This window comes from Ostrea edulis, chromosome 4, assembly GCF_947568905.1.
Source record: "Ostrea edulis chromosome 4, xbOstEdul1.1, whole genome shotgun sequence".
Classification (NCBI taxonomy): Eukaryota; Metazoa; Mollusca; class Bivalvia; order Ostreida; family Ostreidae; genus Ostrea; species Ostrea edulis.
In genome coordinates, this window is record NC_079167.1 from 54060381 (window position 1) to 54081249 (window position 20869).

Here is a 20869-nt window from a genome sequence, read left to right on the forward strand (position 1 = left end):
TTGAATGTCAGTTTTGAGAAAATATTACTGGAGAATACATGATTTGTCTGACAAACAAGCGAGGATCTTATTTTAGTGTTTGCATGGGTATTGAAGATGTGCATGTGGCAAGGATTTTGATTTTCTTCTATTTGTTTAGAAAATTACAGTGCTGAACGTAGTCAGTTTTGAGGAAATATTAAAAAGTAAGTGTATAATACGTCCTTATAACCAGGGGGGCGTGGAATTTTTTCCAGAGGCAGAGGGTCGAAACTTCTGAATTATAGTGATTTTAAGAGTACAATTTAACCATATAATTAGCCTTCATAGGTGAAGTTACATCCCCTCTTACAAACAGAAACACACCTTTATCAACACTACTCAAATGAGGCAAAATTCATCATTAGTAAATTTCTTTCTAGTCAAAGTTATTTGCTCTCATTGAGCTGTGATTTGAGTCCATTTATTGGTATTTCTTGGAATTGAATTCCCCCTACACACACCTCATAGGCGGATCCAGAATTGTTGAAAGGGGGGTCTAGCACTTGATGGATTAAAGGAGGCTTTAAAAACAATCAATGAATTTTCCAAACATGCAGGATCGTGAAGCTAAACGTGGATAAAACTAAATGTATATTGACAGGTCGACGTAGGTTGCATCGTAACATAAAAAAAAATTCAGTGAATAAAAGTAAATACATCATATGTAAAATGCCTTGGAATATATATTGGTGTAGATAAAGAAGACTGTTACAAAAGAAACTGGATTGATAAAAGTGAAAAAATGCAAAAACTTTTTGAGTCATGGAAAAAGAGAAGATTTACAATTGTTGGTAAAACTGAAATAATTAATACTTTAGGCATAAGCAAATTCATTTATGTTGCATCTATCCCACCTCTTCCCAGTGAAACAGGTGCATGGGTTCAGGAACGAATAGCATACATGAGTATATTTTTGTTGAAAATTTCTCTAATGCATGTCACAATGTCTTGCATACCCCTAAATTCCAAAATAACTCAAAATAAGCCTTTTTAATGAATACCCTTAATATCCGGTATTTATAAAAAGGGCTTATTTTGGACTTAAGGGTATGCAAGACATTGTTGATATGCATTAAAAAGATGTTCAACAAACATACTTATAACTCGACTCATGTAGCTTATTCGGGGGGGGGGGGGGGGGGGGGGTGAACTGAAGCACTTGTGAACTAAAAATTATAATGTAATTAGCGGTATATTCATTATCGTGTGTTAAATCAGACCAGTAGCCAGCTAGCAATTTCAAAAAGGGGGAGGGGATGTGAAAAGTAACTGGGAACAAACCACCCATTTTAGTGTTTGACCAAATATCCACAGGCACCTGAAGTATCGACACTACTACCAACACCAGCACCCCCTCCTTCATTCTGTTATTTTTTTTTTGGCGGCGATAATTTCTCCGAGATGTGTGGATTCCTTGTCTATCCCATCCCAATTTCGATTTATATAATCGTTTCACGCTTTTTGAAAGCTTTAAAAATTGGCCTTCTACTATCTTCAATTATTTGAGTTTATGTTAATTTGGCGCTCCACGAAGGGTGGGTGTCCAGTCGGGCGGGCGGCGTCCACAACTAGCTTGTCCGGTCTCTAACTTTCATACTGTTTGGTGCATCTTTGTGAGACTTACATAACATGATCACATCAAAAAGAGGAACGTTCCTATTTATTTTGAGGTCCAAAGGTCAAGGTCACCTTTTCACTAAATGCCATAGATTTGAGCTTGTCCGATCTCTAACTTTCATACTACTAAGGGCATCTTTGTCAGACTTGCATATTTTGATCACATCCAATGCATGTTTATCAGACTTCAAATCCTGATGACATTCAAGATTCATGTTGCTTTTGAAATCCAAAGGTAAAGGTTATTATCACACTACTTACCTATTGCGGCCATTCAAAGCTTCATACTTATAAACTATATTAAATACGTGCATGTTTTTACTTCGTGAATGCAAGCGTGCATAATTTTATCGGAAATGTTCATCTTCACCTTCACAAATTAGGGTCATTCCAAAGAACACATTCCAAACTGCAACTCGGCCATGCGCATCTTTGATGCGTTTTAGCGATTTTTTTAAAAAGAAATGTTTCGATGTTTGGTAAACATATTAGGAGAATAAGCTTTCTGTCATATTTTAAGTTTATATGCATGTACCCTCTAACCTTTAATCTATTGTGACCTACGTTTTGGTTGGTTAATTTGAATTTTGAATTTCGAAATTCGAATCCCGTATTTTGAATTTCGAATCTCGTACTTTGAATTTCGAATCTTGAATGAGCCTTCTGGGCTTTCGTACTATACAGTTATTCATTATGTGTGTATAATATTAGAGCAAGATATAATGCATATTTCTCCTATTTATGTAAAATACGGATTTAGGGACTTTATGTATTTTGACATTCACATTTTAGAATCAATTATTATAGCTATGATTTGATTTTCCCTCTTTTTATAGTACACACTGATTTGTTGTACATCGGGGCATCAGTGTTCTACAAACACATCTTGTTGGGTAACATTTTTCCATTGACTTTTCAAGTAAAGATTTGTGAGTAATGCAAAAATAAAGGTGGTTTCATAGGGAAATATAGGTAAATTTGTTTTTTAAGCATTATTGAAACATTTACAAATAGGTATACAACATTCTTTTGGGGGGTGGGAGGTGGGGGGGGGTCTCCTTTTTGTTTTGTGACTACCGTGAAGCTGCACGTCTACATTACGGCTACGGATTCTGTTGTATAAAAACCACAAACGCACTATATACGTACGTATGCGATTCTTGTTTTCAATATGATTATATATAAACATAAAGCTGAATCCTCACATGATTTTCGAGAATTTTGTGGATATATATCAGAATAAAAAATATATGTACAAATTCTTTTCTCTGCTTTGAAAAAGAGAGAGCAAAAAACAACAAACAGAGCTAACAGACGCTAATCCACGTTGTTCACCTATGATAGTCTGTCATTCCAAAGAAATCGTTCATCATTTGTTAAAGCATGTAAATGTCGCACAAAAGGAGCATAGAATTTATCCAACAAACGCCTAGTTTCTGACATCATGGCAGCGGATTTCTTCTTCCTTCTTGTTTTGTACATCCGTGTGCCGTCTGATATTTCTTTTAACTTTTCTTCTGGAAGTTCTTCTGTCAAAACGATTTGGAAATGTGCTCAAGATTAAGGACAACAATATCATCCCACCACCACCAAACAAAAAAGGGAGAGGGTTAGGTTTTAGTCAGTCCCACCGTCTCACTTAATAAGTAATGAAACTATCTTTATAGTACGAATATAACAGACCAATGCAGAAATTACCTTAAGCTCTGTAGAATGGGTATCTTTACAATCAGCTAACAGAATTTACCCCCACCCCTCCTTACAAACAACCTAGAAATTCATTCCAAATTTAATTTTTAATTCACTAATTGAATTGAAACATATACGTACCGCGTTATGTCAGAAAAATACTGGTAAATGTGATTGTTTAAAAATTATATCTGGTACAAAGTCGTACTATGACCCTGGATCAAGGTCACGATCATTGGGAGAAAACATTTGCCAGTCCGAGCCATTAATTCATTAAATGCTTATGAAATGTCTGAAGCACCAAATTAACATAAACTCAGATAATCGAAGATGCCTTCAATTATTTGACAATGACAATGAAGATATCATCAATTCCATAATTGCGCACAATAATTGAATTGATGAGAGCAATAATTTATTTGATGTACGCATTGATGAGAGCAATAATTGATTTGATGCGCGCATTAGTTCAATTGATGAGAGCAATAATTGATGTTTTGCGCACACTAATTCAATTAATGAGGGCAATAATTGATTTAATGCGCTCGTCAATTCAATTATTGCATTCATCAATTCAATTATTGTGCACGCATCAATGTGGTGGAATTATTGCTCACAAAATTGCATTTGGAATTCGGTATAAATGATTTGATGATCTCTATAATTCAATTAAAGATATATTTATTTATTTACAATGTTTTTATAGAATGAGTTAATACGCGCATCAATTCTTTTAAAGGAAACAACAATGCTGAATTAAAGATATCTCTAGTTTTTTAGTTGCTCTCTAAAAGAATTATTGCTCGCATCAGTTGAATTAATTATATCATTAATTCAATTGAAGAGAGCAATAATTCAATTATTGCAAGCATTAGATGAATTAATGTGAGCATTAACTGAATTATTGCCTTCTTCAATTGACTGTTACCCACTTCAATTCAATTGTCGATATCATCAATTCATTTTTAAAAAGAGAGCAACAATTCAAATATAGCGCTCATCAACTCAGCAGAATGATTAATACTATCAATAATTCAATAAATGCGCGCAATAATTTAGAATTGAAGATATCATTAATTAATTAAAGAGATCTTCAATGGAATTGTTGCAACGCATTAATATCTATTAATGTTAATTTGGCGCCACATAGACATGACCCGATTATGTGTCATGAGACTTATGGCCCTGATTCAAGGTCATTTTGAGAAAATGTTAAATATTGGCCCAGATTGGATAAGTCCCGTGGAGGCACATCTTCGCAAACCAAAGGTTGTCGGTGTGGGAAGCGGAGTGGACCGAAAACCCTTGGCTTGCAAAGATGATGGAGACATTACTCCCATAGTTCTACTTTGCTTACCGACTCCGAGGAACGAAAATATTGTTTTTAAGGTCCCTTTTATGTTTCTGGAATAATCTTCTGTCCTAAGAAACAGAAAGTTAGTCGTGTCGTACACCTTTAGCCATTCTTCAAGGAAGACGGAATACACACCAACGTGGAGACGGACCTTCAAATTGAAATTTCAAAATAAGACACGTCATAATGAGTGTTAGGAATTATAATCCACAAGTTGTGGACAGGCCCATGCTATCAAAACCCAGTATACCAGAGTTTCTGTACTAATTGACTGTTGACCTCTCTGGAGTCCCTCCAGACCACAGTGTCTGCAGATGTCACTCCACCTGAAATCTATTATTAAATGTTTGATTGACAGGCAGCTTACAATTTGGGGGTGTTAACTTAAAATTGGGTCTTTAACATGCCCGTCTGCGCCCGCTCCCGATATCTCGAAACGCTCGGCTCGCGCTTTATACATCACACAATACAGAGACCCAGTAAGTATACTGTGAGGAATTGTGTTGTCAATTTGAAAAATATGAGAGGGCACTAAGATTCCATCTTCTACTAAACGATAGCTGGAATACCGTTGTGCTTTTTGTGTGGAGTGATTTGCCCTTAGATAATACTATAAAATGAGTTTAAAAGTGTTATAGATTTATTTGCTATTCTAATTGTTTCTTTAAATGAATATAACTTAAAAAATAAAGTTTGTTGCATAACTCATACCATTTTCTGGTTTATAAAAACATTACATACATAGCGGTGTGATATATTTTTATATTGGAATATGAAGGCCCGTACCCTCTGATGAAAATACTATGCGTGACTCCTGTAAGCAAAACATTAATCGATATATTCTGGTTGCCTAAAGTGTTTTCTAATTAGTGAAAAGGATCTTTATAAAAGTTGTTCAAACGTGTAATCAATGACAATCCCAACCCCCTCAAACTCAACCTTAACCCCACCCCTAACCCCATTTGGTCTCTGTAATGTTATAAGAGGTTAAAGTTCGAAAAACGTATATGTATGCTAAAAAGAATGAATTTCTTTAACAATGATACCAAGCTCCATCATACATCTTGAATAGTTTCAGATTTAAAGTTAGGTGAACGCCAAAAATCATTTATTCAGATATATCAGCATCACACTAATGGTTTATCTACCTTTACTTGGATAAATCAGCATCACACTCATAGATTATCTACCTTTACTTGGAAGTTGTCTCAACATACCAGTACCAGCAAAACAGTCTCCAAATTTCGAATGAAAACCCACAAGTCTGCCATTGTGTTATATAAATACATACAAATCAACGAGATACTTTTCTAAAAAAAACCGCAAGTTTTCAGAACTTGTTTCTCATTCTTTTGTATACACTGTATATTTATATACATGAACACAACAAGATATCATTATACTCTGCCAATCATAAGGTCTCCCAAACGCATCTTCACAAGTCTTATTGAATCAATAATCCTTGACTTGTGAAGATGGCTCTGTAGATATACAAGTTTTTATGATCAAGGTCAAGGTCGCTGTAGTCACATACCCTTAATACTAGTTTGTAGGCTTCAACCTCCAATCATTATTGTTGAAGATATTATGTCTCTATCAGCCCAGTTTTGGAGGTTAGAAATTTTTTATGTCAAGGTCAGAGGTCGAGGTCACTGGAGTCACATGACATTGATGGCCATTTTGTAGGAATCATCATCCAATCATCATTGTTGAAGATCCCATGATTTTATTACCGGTACTCCAGGTTCTGAAGTTATACCAGTCTATACAAGATAAGTTTGATGCATTTAGCATCAAATCGGCCGCAAGAATTTAAAAAAAAAAAAAGCATATGAGATATCTTATAAAATTTATCGATATCTTATTAAAACCAGAAGATGTCTCATACATTATACACGATATCTTTATAGGGGAATGCATATAAATAATATGGCGTATTATACGTATGATCTCTGTGTCAGTAACGCGATTATGTTCGGCAATCATCGTTCCCGTGTCCGAGAATACGACGATGGTGTCCGAAGCTAGGGCGGTTTATACGAAACGCTCCCAGTAGGTATGCTTTCAAGCAATATTCATTTGTTTATTTTGTTGAATTTTTCATCTGATCTTGGGAATTATATTAGTTATACCGATAAGTGTTAATTGGTGCATACTTGGGTATTTGAGAAATATCGCCAGTTTCTATAAAACCCGGAAACGCATAACGAGTATTCATAACAGTAATATAATCAATTTTTTCCCACCCCCGGAACTTTTCTCCATGTTATTAATAAGGAATTATTCTACTGAAACAATAAAAAATAATTTCTCATTTCCTCAAAACTTTCTACATGTTCTCGCACAATCACAATTAGATCAGCCGATGAAAGTCAGAGGTTAAAGTCACAGGAGTTTGATCCAATTTTGTAGAACTTTGCCATCACCCCCTTATCATTAATGAATATTCTAAGATTGTATCTATGATATTTCTAAAGTTATAATATCTGTTGAAATAAGGACTTCAATTTTTATTCCATCGAGTTTTATGTTAGACCCCCCCACCCCCCCACCCCTCTATTTAATCATCCTATAAAGTGTCTAAACTCCATTCGATCTGAAAACAACAACAACAGAACTAGATGTGTCGGCTCGACACCAATGCCCACACCTGTAGTAAAGTCAAATGTAGGAAATTCATCAAAATATAGCATTGATCGTAAGTTACACACATTTAGTACAACGAAGAACTTAAGGTAGTACTCTACATCGTCATAATGACTGAATTCCTTTAAAAACATGGATGAAAAAAAATATCGACATCAGCAATATTTGACTTTTCCTTTTCCATTTAAATACCTAGCCGAGTAGCTCAGTAGGTTAGAATACAGATTGCTAAAAGAAAAAGAGAGAGAGAGAGAAAAAAAAAAAAGAATACCGATTGCTGAACTGTAGGTCACAGGTTCGAGTCCAGCATGGGTTTTTAATTTTTTTTTTCAGATTACCTACTAAAACTGTATTTTTTTGACAAAATAAAGTAAATTTGAAAATTTTTCAACTTCAAAATATTGTTGTTCACATCCTCCACTTTTCATCTACACCAAATTTCCCTGGTGTAGCATACACCTTAACAACAATCCTTTCTATGTTTTAGCAACCATAAAATAAATATAACTCCATCGAAAATCAACGAACTGGAACAGAACTCAGCCTCGATCTGTAACTCATCAATATACATCTGCATACACAAACTCAGTTCAATATCTAAAGGCGTTTAGAAAAAAAGTCCGTGAAACTGGTTGTAACAGTAATTTTTCTACGTTAAAAACATTCCTGCAGCATTGAATATTAATGATATACTTTCATCAACCAGTTACGGAGAACAATTGCGGACATATTTTGGTGCAAGAAAGAAGAAACAAGAGCGGAAGCATAAGAAATGAGCAAAAACAACAAGTCTCCAAACTTCATTTGGGAGGATGATTTCAACAAAAACCATTTTCTTTATATTGATTTAGACCCACGGCGAGTTTTGGCATGTACTTTTTCCAACGTTTGAGTTTTTCTAGTCAGGGTCTCAAAACAAATACTTGTGAAATGTAATAACATTATTTTTTGACTGTATTAAACCATAATTTGCTATCGAACTTAAGGGGGGACCCACCAATATAATTTGGGTGACCGTTTATTAAGGCGTTCACCTCACAATAAATCTTATGTATTCGCGATATACATATATATAATCAATCTTGGTATAATTGTTTAGGAAATTCATTCTACTTTACTCTTGTAAGCGAAATTTTGTATTTCAATTCTGTCTCAAAGTTACATGGACGAAATGGGAGTAACCCCATGTTCCTGGAATTCAAGCGTTACGCGATATCGGAGCGATCCAGGTTTGATGACGTACCGGAAGTTTAACGTGGAGTTCCCGACTAAACAGACACGCTCGTACGGTGTGGTTCTTGCGGCAGTTGTTAAACATCGTGATGGCGCGCAAGACTTTCCCATGAAAAGCTTTAGGTGTTGGGTCTCCAAGTTTTAGAAAAATGTAATCCGAGAATAACCTGAAAGTCGAGTAGTCTGAAAGCAACATAAGGTGATATAAAGTTGAATCAACACTCAGAACGACATTAAAGGCGGACAGAATACTGAATATTGGAAGAATCCAACAGGATGTATATATACCTTTCCGATGGTTGTCTGAATATCAAGATAAACTTCAGATAGGGATTGAAATATTTCATCAGATGAGGAGTTAATACTTTCGGATCCTGAAGACCAAAATTTTGGGGAATCTGTGGCCAACCTGAGAAGTCCCAAAAGTCCATGGGCGTTCCATCACCTGTAAATGTTCATAAGGGTTGTATAATAAGTATGGCACGCTGATTTCACATAAATGAGAGAAACACTTTTACATCTGGTACACGACATTGTAAGTTTTTTTTTAGTGTAAACTAGTTGACGAGGCGTACACTATACTTTTCATATGTAAAATTTCATTTAATGTTGGAAACCGATTAAAGAATAAAAAAAAACCCAGGTCTATCAAATCGTTAAAACATATTTTTTTGCTGGTAATAAGAACATTGATCCTCCAGAATTAGCGCGAGTCCGGTGTTATTCTTGTCGTTAAGAAATGAATTTCAATTTGATAATACACGAGAGTATGAACTGTGACGCTTGACGTTTTGATAATACAGGAGAGTATGAACTGTGACGCTTGACATTTTGATAATACACGAGAGTATGAACTGTGACGCTTGACATTTTGATACTACACGAGAGTATGAACTGTGACGCTTGACATTTTGATACTACATGAGAGTATGAACTGTGACACTTGACATTTTGATAATACACGAGAGTATGAACTGTGACGCTTGATATTTTGATAATACACGAGAGTATGAACTGTGACGCTTGACATTTTGATACTACATGAGAGTATGAACTGTGACGCTTGACATTTTGATAATACACGAGAGTATGAACTGTGACGCTTGATATTTTGATAATACACGAGAGTATGAACTGTGACGCTTGACATTTTGATACTACATGAGAGTATGAACTGTGACGCTTGACATTTTGATAATACACGAGAGTATGAACTGTGACGCTTGATATTTTAATAATACACGAGAGTATGAACTGTGACACTTGACATTTTGATACTACATGAGAGTATGAACTGTGACGCTTGATATTTTGATAATACACGAGAGTATGAACTGTGACACTTGACATTTTGATACTACATGAGAGTATGAACTGTGACGTTTCACGTAGGTATGCTTCGTGTCTTGTTTGTTTTATTATAAACATATTTTATTGATCAAATCAAAAGGATTGGGAACAGTTCTAACAACTTACAAGTCCCTCTCCTAAAAGTATTACAATATGTCATGCGAGATAATAATCAATAGGTAAAATGTACAATAATCAAATGAATCTACTAGTTACATCTATAACTTCGTGAACAGCTCGAAAAATATCTATATTAGTTTGCAAAGGCAGATAGGAAGACCAGTGACAATTCTAGCTGCAGATAATTGTACTTTTTTCAAGTTTGTCAGTATCGTGAACAGAACAGCCATCCCAAACAATTGAAGCATATCCAAGAGTATGTCTAATGAATGCCATGTACAATTTTGACAAATGTTTCCTACCAATTTTCAAAAGTCCATTTTTAAAAATAAGCTTTGTCTACTATGAAATCAATATGCACAGACCAAATGAGGTTGTGTGGCAACAATAAGACTAATTGACGATGGACTGGAACACACTCTAGCCTATCACCTTGACAAACTAGTTTTGGTAGAACAGGGTTGTCTTTCTTTGAAAAGTAAACAACTTTAGTCTTGGATGGATTGAATTTGAGTAACCACTTATTTGACCATGTTTCTAATATATGTAAATCATGATTAAGCTTATATTCAATATCTAGCATATCATATGAAGATTGCTGGAGTGAGTTGTCATTAGCAAATAATCTACACATTGATAGCATATTTACAATAACATCAGAAATCAAAAATAGTAATTAAAGGTCCTAAAACAGAACCTTGGGGTACACTAGCAAATATATCAAGTTTTGACGATAAAAGGTCCTTATATATTACTTTTTGTGATTTGTGACATAAATAGCTTCTAAACCATTGTAAAAGATTGCCAGATATATTATGTTTTTAATTTAAAAATGAGACCATTATGCTTCATGCAAAGTATGCCGGCGTAAAGTGTTGCAGTTCATACCCTCACCTCATATATTTCAAAACTTATGTTTACATTATACTTTTATTTATTTCTGTCTTCCCAGCCGTTGAAATAGACGTACTACATTCATCAAGTTGTTCTGTATGCACATGCGCGTTGTTTACAACTGCAGCGCGTTCATGAGGAAATACCTAGCATTGTAATGTGTAGATATCGTAAAAACATTGAAAATGTAAATATCTAAAATCAAATGTATTTATAATGTTAAAAGGCACAGTGAATTAGACCGTCCCGCGCTGTTTATAACTATAAGTTACGTGTTGAAAATAATGCGCATTTGGTGCATATCTTCTAATAATGTCAACTACAAAGTGTAAAAAACGTAGTTTCTATCAGTTTTGTTCGACATATGAAAAACCTGTTATACTGCTGTAGTCACGTTGGGAGTGTTCTAGCTTGTTGGAGAGGCCATCGAAATATTGTAAGTACCGGAGAAACGTTTCCTTTTGGTGTGTCTCTACTTTAAGTTTGTGACCTTTCAAAAAGTAAAAGAAAATTAATGTATACCATCAGTGCTTTCTAATCGATAAAAAATCGGTATATAATACAGATCATTGCTTACCATACCGTCGCCATGACCACCACATGGTTTCTTTGTTCAGTGTCCCATTGTTGGGGAAGATCTGTGGGTGGCGGACAATACGACTGTATAAATCCGTCGACCCACACTTGTCTACCCCCAACACGTGAAAAAACGGAAGGCAGCGGAGTTTCCTAATGGTGCCGTTCCTAGTTTGATGACAAGCGTCGTAGAAACAAGGGTTCTTGAAAGTTTGTTCGAAGTTTGGTGGCGTCTGGAACGAAGTGTTCACATTAGTAAGCACATTCTCGGATAAATCTGTGGAGTCCATAGTGACGAATCGGCGCTCCCCATTCTCTTACGTCTCCAGAAATTTAAATTGTGCTGTCTAATAGCCTATCATCTACAGACTTTCAACTGACAGATGAAAGAAAATTCCGAGGGAAAAAGAAATTTCCAAGGAAGCTAACAAAATCCTATGGGAAATAATAAAATCCTATCGGAATTTTACGTATTCCTATTAGAAATAATTTACAAATGCGATATTTTTCCATAGGATAGAATTTCCCTTGGATATTAACAAATTTCCCACAAAATTTTACATTATTCTAGAAGATTTAAAAAAAAATCCCAGGGAAGATTTTTTGAAGGCATATTTTATAATTCCTCAAGGGCTTCGTTAGAATCAAAAGGTGTCATCCTCATTCCTCACGTATTAGACGTATCAAGCTAGAGCTACCTACAAAATATTTCTGCAGCTGTTTTCTTCCATGCTACCTTTAATTCCTGGAAAGAAAAGTCATGGTTGGTGCCAATTTGCCACTTGGGACCTGGCAGAACATGTTCAGTATTTTAAAAGTTAACATTAAAACGGGTAAAAAAAAATTACTTTCTTCGATCCTTGAAGTCTTAAAATGACTTTTTGGATGCAGGTATGTATGTTTGAAATAAACTCAAAGATATTCAATATCTATGAGATAGAGAGTTGAGATTTTTAATGTTTTACGTAAATATATAGTTGAAGTTTGACTCTAGGGTCATAAACCGATATGACCTCACATTTGCTCTATAAAAGAAACAATGAAAAAGTGCAGACAGAGATGAAATGTTTTAGTTCTATGATACCAGAGCCGAGATACGTTGTTCTGTAACCCTGGAGCCTAATTACGCTGTTTTTGTCAGCCAGGAGCCTAATGTTACACTGTTTCCTAGTCATGCTGTTTTACAGAGCTTTTCAAAATATAGCTTCAAAATTTAGACTATCAAACTATTGTGAACATCTACCTACAAGAGCGAACAAATCTTCCACTAAGCTACTGTTTGTGTTCTGATGAGACTGGAACACTAATGAGCACCACTCTGGTCTCGTCTCGCGCGGTTTGGGTATCCCCGCCCGTGAAAAAACACCCGAGTAGTCGAACTGCGTCATCTGGAAACCAGTCAAGAGTGCCGTCCAAATAGCCAACACGAGCAGAAGGGTCAGGAAGGTGAAAATACGCTGGTACTGTATCGAGTTCATCCTGTATACCGCGCAGTACATGTATACAGCAGGCACTGAAATTACAATGAACAAGTACAATGGAACAAGTACAAGCTATTTTCACTCTCTCTCTCTCTCTCTCTCTCTCTCTCTCTCTCTCTCTCTTAGATTTAGGGGGAAATATATACTTTGATGAAACGTTGCAAGGAGAGTTTTGTAAAATTTACAAATCAATTAATTTCAAGCAAGGAACATGAATGTAAATATTCACCGAATGTACTTATTCACAAGTATGGATTTACAGGAATCTATCGAACATTATGATTATGTGTTGCAGTTAGTAAATTTTTGTAATTGGTATAATAAGCAATGTGTCATAACTGTCATTAAAGGGAAACACTTTGCGCTTTGTTAATTTTTTTTACAGTCATTTTCTTTACCAGTGCGAACCCTGAGCCACCCGAGTGACCTATTGCAATATGTCTGGAGAAAAAAAATACTGTAAAAATCTTCTCAAGAACAGCTTGGAGAAGGAACAGTCGCTACCTATGCTTAACGTTTTAGGTATGACTAGGCGCCGGAAAGTATATTCTTTTAGCGTAGACTCATGATTGTAGATTTTACTTAGGAATATATAGGATTTTTTCGAAACATCAAACCATTGTCGTAAAGCCAGGATGGGTATACATTAGGGGTTTAAAGTATTAGTCTGTATATGAATGAATAATTAATCGTCAGGTCAGGCTTTGTCTGCTACTGGTATCCTGTAACCCAGTTCTACCTGCCCCAGGGTCGAGCTGTCGGTGAATAAATTGGCAATCCCAACAATACTCTTAAGGGTATTGTGGAGGGTGGCTAGATACCCTGATAGAATAAAACCAAGATCTGTCAAAGGGCGCCGGCGCAGGAGAACCAATGACAGCCATCTTACACCCCGCTGCCTTGTGGTCACCTATTTATAGGAAAGGCTTCAGGAGTAGACCTCGAAGAAAAATCCGGAGCCGGAATCCTTAAGGTGGTTTGCTGCTGAACTTCAGCACACATCCAGCAACTCCTGCGACGCTGCTGCTGCCAAACTGTATTGGCCTCTGTCTTTCCTATGGATCACAGTAACAGCGTGGGGAGGGGGCGGGGCGAGGGGGGGGGCTTCTATACGGGCAACAACCTATCCTCTATGTCACAATTCCCAGGATTACATCCGTGCATGCCATCACCTACACACTCACACCTGCACCTGGAGAGAACACTCTAGCTCCGCCACTGATCTGGTGTCGACAGAACACAGGAAGAAACAGTAACCGGTGAAAAGCCATCACTCAAACAACCAGCCGTCATCAAAAATGATCTCAAAGGGCTAAATGCAAGGTGAAGATAACGAACAGTGATCAATCTCATAATTCCTACAAGCAATACAAAATAGATAGTTGGCCAAACACGGACCCCTGGACACACCAGAGGTGGGATCAGGTGCCTAGGAGGAGTAAGCATCCCCTGTTGACCGGTCACACCCACCGTGAGCCCCATATCCTGATCAGGTAAACGGAGTTATCCGCAGTCAAAATCAGTGTGCCAAGAACGGCTTAACAATCGGTATGAAACACGTCAGACAGCATTTGACCCAATGCGAGGTTGTATTGACGAACTAGATCGTTATAACGACCATAGAATTTGCGAAATGCTGACTTCAATCGAGACTGTTGAAATCCCTGTACCATCAACTTGTTTGTCAGTAGCTTACCTCGATTTAAAAACTGACTATACCCAGAACAAGCTCTTGCATATCGAATCAGTTGAGATATATAAACACCATATGCAGGTGATAATGGAATATTGCTACATAAATGTGGGAAGTTGACGATGGAGAAGCTGAAATCATCCCGTTTGTCATACAGTCGATATTGCCACTCTGCAGGAAACACGGCTCGCCGATGCAAGCACATTGTAGGATGACTACACATTGCTCTGGCAAGGGAAGGGCTCTGATGAGCCCAGAGAACATGGTGTTGGCTTTGCAGTAAAGAACAGCTTGCTGAATATGGTTAAACCAGGCAGCAACCGCTCCGAGCGACTCCTGATTCTTTGCATCCATCATCAGCAACACCGCCAGCACCGAACAACTTGTTCTCCTGGGTGACGTCAATGCTAGAGTGGGACAGACAAAGATTCATGGCCCTCTTGCCTTGGTCCATTTGGAGTGGGAAAATTAAACAATAACGGAAGCGACTGCTCAAGCTATGCGCCTTCCACAACCTGTGCATTGCCAACTCCTTCATCAAGACCAAACCCTCAACACAAGGTCTCCTGGATACATCCATGCTCAAAGCAATGACATCAACTGGATCTGATCCTGGTCAGGCGCGCCGCCATCAAGAATGTTCTCTACACACGCTCTTACCACAGCGCAGACTGCGACACAGACCACTCCCTTGTATGCTGCAAGATCAGGTGCAACCAAAGGTTTTACCATGGAAAGAAACCAGGGGTCCCTCGCATCGACGTCAGCAAGATGAATCAGCCATATCTCGTGGAACAGTTTGCAGAGACCTTTGGGAAAGAATACGATGTATCACAGCCCAGAGACACTACCACACAGAAATGGAAAACTCTGTGAATCACCATTCTACCTTTGGGAAGAAAACGACTGGTTTTAGGCCAAATCGGCCGAGATGACCCCAGTTATTGAAGCCAAGCGCGCCGCACTCCCAGAGTACAAGCGGTCACCCACTGAAAGAAACATGCAGCGTCCCAAGGCTGACAGGAGTAAGGTCCAGCTCAGCGCCAGGTGCTGCACCAATGAGTACTGGACAGAGATCAGCGAGACGACACAGCCAGCTGCTGAAATGGGCAACATCAAAGGGATGTATGATGGCATAAGAAAGGCTCTAGAAGCAACGCAGAGCAAGACAACCCCCTCAAATCCACTCCTGGGGAAGTCGTTACTGACCAAGGCCGGCAGATGGAGAGATGGGTGGAACACTACTCCTACCTCTACTCCAGAGAGAATACAGTGACTCCCGCAGCCCTCGACGCTATTAAATGCATGCCAGTAATGGGAGAGCTCGATTCAGAGCCAACCAAAGGATGCGTTGAGCAAGGTCATTAACAGTTTGGCTCCAGGCAAGGCACCAGGCAATGACAGTATCCCCCAGACCTCATCAAGTGCTGCAAGACTACTCTACCGTACCCTTTGCACGAAGTCATCAGTCAGTGCTGGAGAGAGGGAGATGTGCCGCAAGACATGAGAGATGCCAAGATCGTCACTCTGTACAAGAACAAGGGTGAGAGAAGCGACTGCAACAACTACAGAGGCATATCCCATTTCAGCATATTTGGCCAAGTATATGCTCGGGTCCTCCTGCAGAAGCTGCATGAGCGTGTCTACCTAAAATCAAACTGTGGTTTCCGAGTTAAAAGGTCCACGATAGACATGGTCTTCTCCTTTCGTCAACTCCAAGAGAAGTGCAGAGAGCAGCAGATGCCCCTGTATATTGCATTCATCGACCTCACCAAAGCCTTCGATCTTGTCAGCAGAGATGGCCTCTTTAAGGCCCTCCGAAAGATCGGTTGCCCCATAACTGTACAGCTTAATCGAGTCTTACCATACCAACATGAAGGGGACTGTACAGTTAAACGGCAACCTTTCCTAATCCTTTGATATACGAAGTGAGGTCAAACAAGGCTGCTGCTCGCCCCAACCCTCTTTGGGATTTTCTTCGCACTCCTCCTGAGACACGCCTTTGGCACAGCCCAAGAGGGTATTTACCTGCGAACTAGATAAGATGGCAGGCTCTTCAATCTTGCGCGTCTAAAGGCGAGAACAAAGGTCGACACGTCCCTTATCAGAGAAATGCAGTTTGCTGATGCCACCGCAGTTGCGACTCCCACCCAACGGGATCTGCAGCTGCTGATGGATCACTTCTCCCAGGCCTGCAAAGACTTTGGGCTTACGATTAGTTTGAAGAAGACAAACATTATTGGTCAAGACACACCGACACCACCAGTTATCACTATTGACAACTATGAGCTCAAAGTCGTCCACCAGTTCACCTACCTTGGGTCCACCTTTACCGATAACTCTTCCTTGACGCTGAGATCAACAAAAGGATCGGGATATGCAGTCACAACATTCGCCCGCCTGACATCAAGAGTGTGGACCAATACCAAGTTAACTATGAAAACGAAGATGGCTGTGTACAACGCCTGCGTCCTCAGCACTCTACTGTGTGGTAGCGAGATATGGACCATGTATGACCAGCAGGAAAAAAAGGTTCAACACCTTCCACATCAGAACCGGTTGCGTTAGCTCAGTGGTAGGGCGTTCGCTTCATAACCAGGAGGTCGTGAGTTCGAGCCCCGCTCATGCCATGCCCGCGTCAAACATAAGACGTTAATGTAGGTAGTGATCGCTCCTTCGCCAAACGCTCGGCATTTAGAAGGGTGTGATGGGTCTCTCGTATATTACTTTAAAAACAGAGGCAGGCTTTGGTACGATAAAGAACCCTCACTGCTACGGCCCTGAGCGCCAAGCATAGGTTTAAATTTGTGGTACTTCACCTACAGCTGGTGACGTCTCAAAATGAGTTAAAATTATCGACGAGATGTAAAAACAACAAATCAATCAATAATCCACTTCAGAAGCCTCCGCCGCACACTCAGTATCTCCTTGCAAGACAAGGTGACCAACACTGAAGTCCTGTCTCGCGCTGCCCCTCCCACCATGTATACTCCGCTGAGACGACTTCGGCTGTGCTGACTAGGCCATGTTCGCCGTATGGAGGATGGCCGTATCCCAAAAGACGTCCTCTACGGTAAGTTTGTCGCAGGACAGAGAAGCATCGTCCGCCCGCATCTAAGGTACAGGGACGTGTGCAAGAGATATGAAGGCGCTCGACATCAACACTAAGTACTGAGAGGACCTTGCAAATAACCACACCAGCTGGACAAGCATCCTTAACAAACAGCTGCAGGCTGGTGAAGAGAAGCTGACAGCAGTGGCAGAAGACAAGCGAGTCCGCAGGAAGGAAACGATATTCAACAGATCAGAATCAACATACAGATAAGACCAATGCGACAGAAACTATCACTCTCACATCAGTCTCTACAGCCACAAGAGGCACTGCTTAAGTTTAGCAGACACCCCAAACAGATAGTGGACGGAGGGTCACTATCCATGGTCAGCCATGACCGAGGGAGGTCTGCTGTTACTATATATGAATATTTATGTATGAGTATCTATTTATGGATGTCTGAGTATCTGTGTATGAGTGTCTGATTTGATTTGAACATACCTTATTGTCCGGATATTTCCCGGGTGTATAAGAAAAAGAATGAGCACAAGTTCTTAAAACACAGAGGCTGTCTCCAAACGATGCGTGTCTATGTATGGGTGTGTATGTATCTGTGTATGAGTGTCTGTGTATGTGTATATTGATTGTATATCATTTAACGTCCCTCTCGAGAATCTCTCGTATGGAGACGTCACCATTGCCGGTGAAGGGCTGCAAAATTTAGGCCTATGCTCGGCGCTTACGGCCTTTGGACAGGGAGGGATCTTTATAACTCCATACATGTTGCGACACGGGCCTCGTTTTTTGTGGTCTCATCCGAAAGACCGTTCCATTTAGTCGCCTCTTACGACAAGCAAGGGATACTGTGGACCTTTTTAACCCGGATCCCCACGGGACGTGTATGTATGTGCATAGATCTATGTATGTTTATATATGTGAGTGTTTGAGCATCTTTGTATGAATGTGTATGTATATGTGTCTATGTGTCTGTGTATGAGTAACATGAAAAATCTATATCGAATTATTTTGGGAATTTTTAGAAATATAGACAACTTTTCAAACCTAGAGAGGAATACCGTATTATAAGAATTATTTTCATGAAATGCATTACATGAGTTATAATAGAACGACTTTGTGGTTGTCACACGCGTCCCTATTAATCTGTTTGTGTACGTCTGTGATATTATACGCCACCTTATCATCAATATTCTGTCTGCGAGGATAACTGATATTTACCGTGCCCAAAAGGAGATTTGAAAATAAATATATTTTAATCAGCTGTAGGATAATTTATTTACTATCAAATTATCCCTGAAGGGCGTACTGACCAGAGTCTTTGTTTCTTCAGTGTCTGGACATAGTATGTATTTTATATGTCTTAAACAGGGTCTATTCGGAAAAGCATTATGTGGTTGATAAACTAAACCTCAGCTCTTCCCTACCCATCCGATTAATTTTCGATTTAAAAAAAGCCTAACGATTTAGATTTATATGTGCCGGAACTACTTCTTGCTTGTTAAAAATAATAATAATAAAAAAGACTACCAGATTCTCACCTTCAGAGTAATGTCCTGCGGAGGTGACGCCTCACCAAATCGTTCTGTGTTGATAACAAGCTGTCATGTTCTCTCGCTGCACTTCTGTACTATCAGAACTTTTGATAAGCATAGTTGCAATTACATAACGGCTTGAACTTTTGTAAAAGAGCACTGACGTCATTCCTTTAGGGTGTAGCAAACATCCTGAATGTATACGGTACATCTTTTCATATTATATGCAATTGGTATCATGTGTTATGTAGATGTTATGTATGATAAAACCATTCATATATATATATATATACTATATAAAACTCTGAATACTTTCTTGAAATATTTCGACCGAGATAAACACGATTGAAGAAGACCGGTAACACGTTTTTTTTTTACTTCGATAAAAGAGGATATATATATATATATATATATATATATATATATATATATATATATATATATATATATAATGTAAATTTTGCTAAAATAACAAAATTAGAATATGGACGATGAATTGGTAAAGTATAAAACAGCAGCAAAGTTTAATTGACAATGAAATAAATAAGAGAATAAAGAATAAAGAAATAAATAAGATTTTGAAAAATGATTAAAAACAAAATAAAATGATATATTCGATCCGTATTTAAACGAAATGGACGGAATTTCTTTGAATATATATGCTAAAAAATGTTATATCTTTGAACATTTTGAACTTCATAACAGTTGATGTTATTGAATTATAGCTGTAATGTGTGAAATTCCTAAATTATACAGGTAAAGTACAGAACTTTAATTATACAGGTAAAGTACAGAACTTTCGGTGTGGTGTATTTTTCCGGATCTGAATTCACGTTGGATGATCAAATATCGTGCAAGTCTGGAAGATTGAACATAGTTTACTTAATTAAGGTGCGAATAATGATTCAAAGTATTTTCAAGTAATATACATATAATTTTATCTCTCCTTTTAATCCGTCTTTCTCTTCATCAAAATATTTTTTTAAAATGTGGCCGGGGATATGGGGTTGTGAAGCAGTGCGGGAGTATCAAACGGTACAACAATTCTTATGCAGTAAAGTGCCAAACTTGTCCAGACAATCAAAACCCCATCCGATCATAATAGATTTTCTCAAAGTAACACTAAAAGCATTTAGCATTTTTGTTATAATGGAAATCAGGGGTCATTTTGTAAGTTTCAATGGAAGAACACATTGACAATACATATAATGCTGGTCACTATTTTAAAAATATTTCCATTTGCACCCTCAGCCAGGAAAACAGCTATTGATAATATTTTCTTTGGTGTGTTACTATATTAACGTGGGCGAGAAAGAAAAAGGAAAACACGTTGTAGTGGACACTGTCCGTGTAATTCGCCCAGGGATTTACAATTCGTTTCAGCGATTTCTCTTTCAACTGTGGAAACTAACAACTGGAAAAAACCTACCGAGAAAATGGATGTTTTTTAATGATCAGGACGTAAGAATTTCGCTGTCAGTCTAAGTGCTGGAGTGAAGAAACTTAGTCGCATCAAATTAGGTTAGTACAAATTATAGTCATTAGGAAGCAAAACCAGGGGGAGGGGGTAACGAAAAGTAAGGGGTAGGGCAG

The 20869-nt window shown here is 38.2% G+C and overlaps 2 protein-coding genes across 2 annotated transcripts; one reads left to right on the top strand and one right to left on the bottom strand.

Moving 5' to 3' along the window:
* Nucleotides 1-2780: 2780 nt before the first annotated feature.
* On the bottom strand, nt 2781-19374 carry LOC125671689 (carbohydrate sulfotransferase 15-like). Its single transcript, XM_048907544.2, has 8 exons — nt 19283-19374; nt 12748-13013; nt 11502-11733; nt 11298-11414; nt 8849-9005; nt 8571-8727; nt 4685-4832; nt 2781-3167 (listed from the first exon to the last, which is right to left on the bottom strand). Exons 2-8 carry the CDS (start codon nt 12997-12999, stop codon nt 2974-2976), a joined length of 1257 nt encoding a protein of 418 aa, XP_048763501.1. The 5' UTR covers nt 13000-13013; nt 19283-19374; the 3' UTR covers nt 2781-2973.
* Nucleotides 16178-17242, top strand: LOC125669044 (uncharacterized). The gene is made up of 2 exons (XM_048903488.2): nt 16178-16559; nt 16812-17242. Exons 1-2 carry the CDS (start codon nt 16178-16180, stop codon nt 17240-17242), a joined length of 813 nt encoding a protein of 270 aa, XP_048759445.2.
* Nucleotides 19375-20869: the final 1495 nt, after the last annotated feature.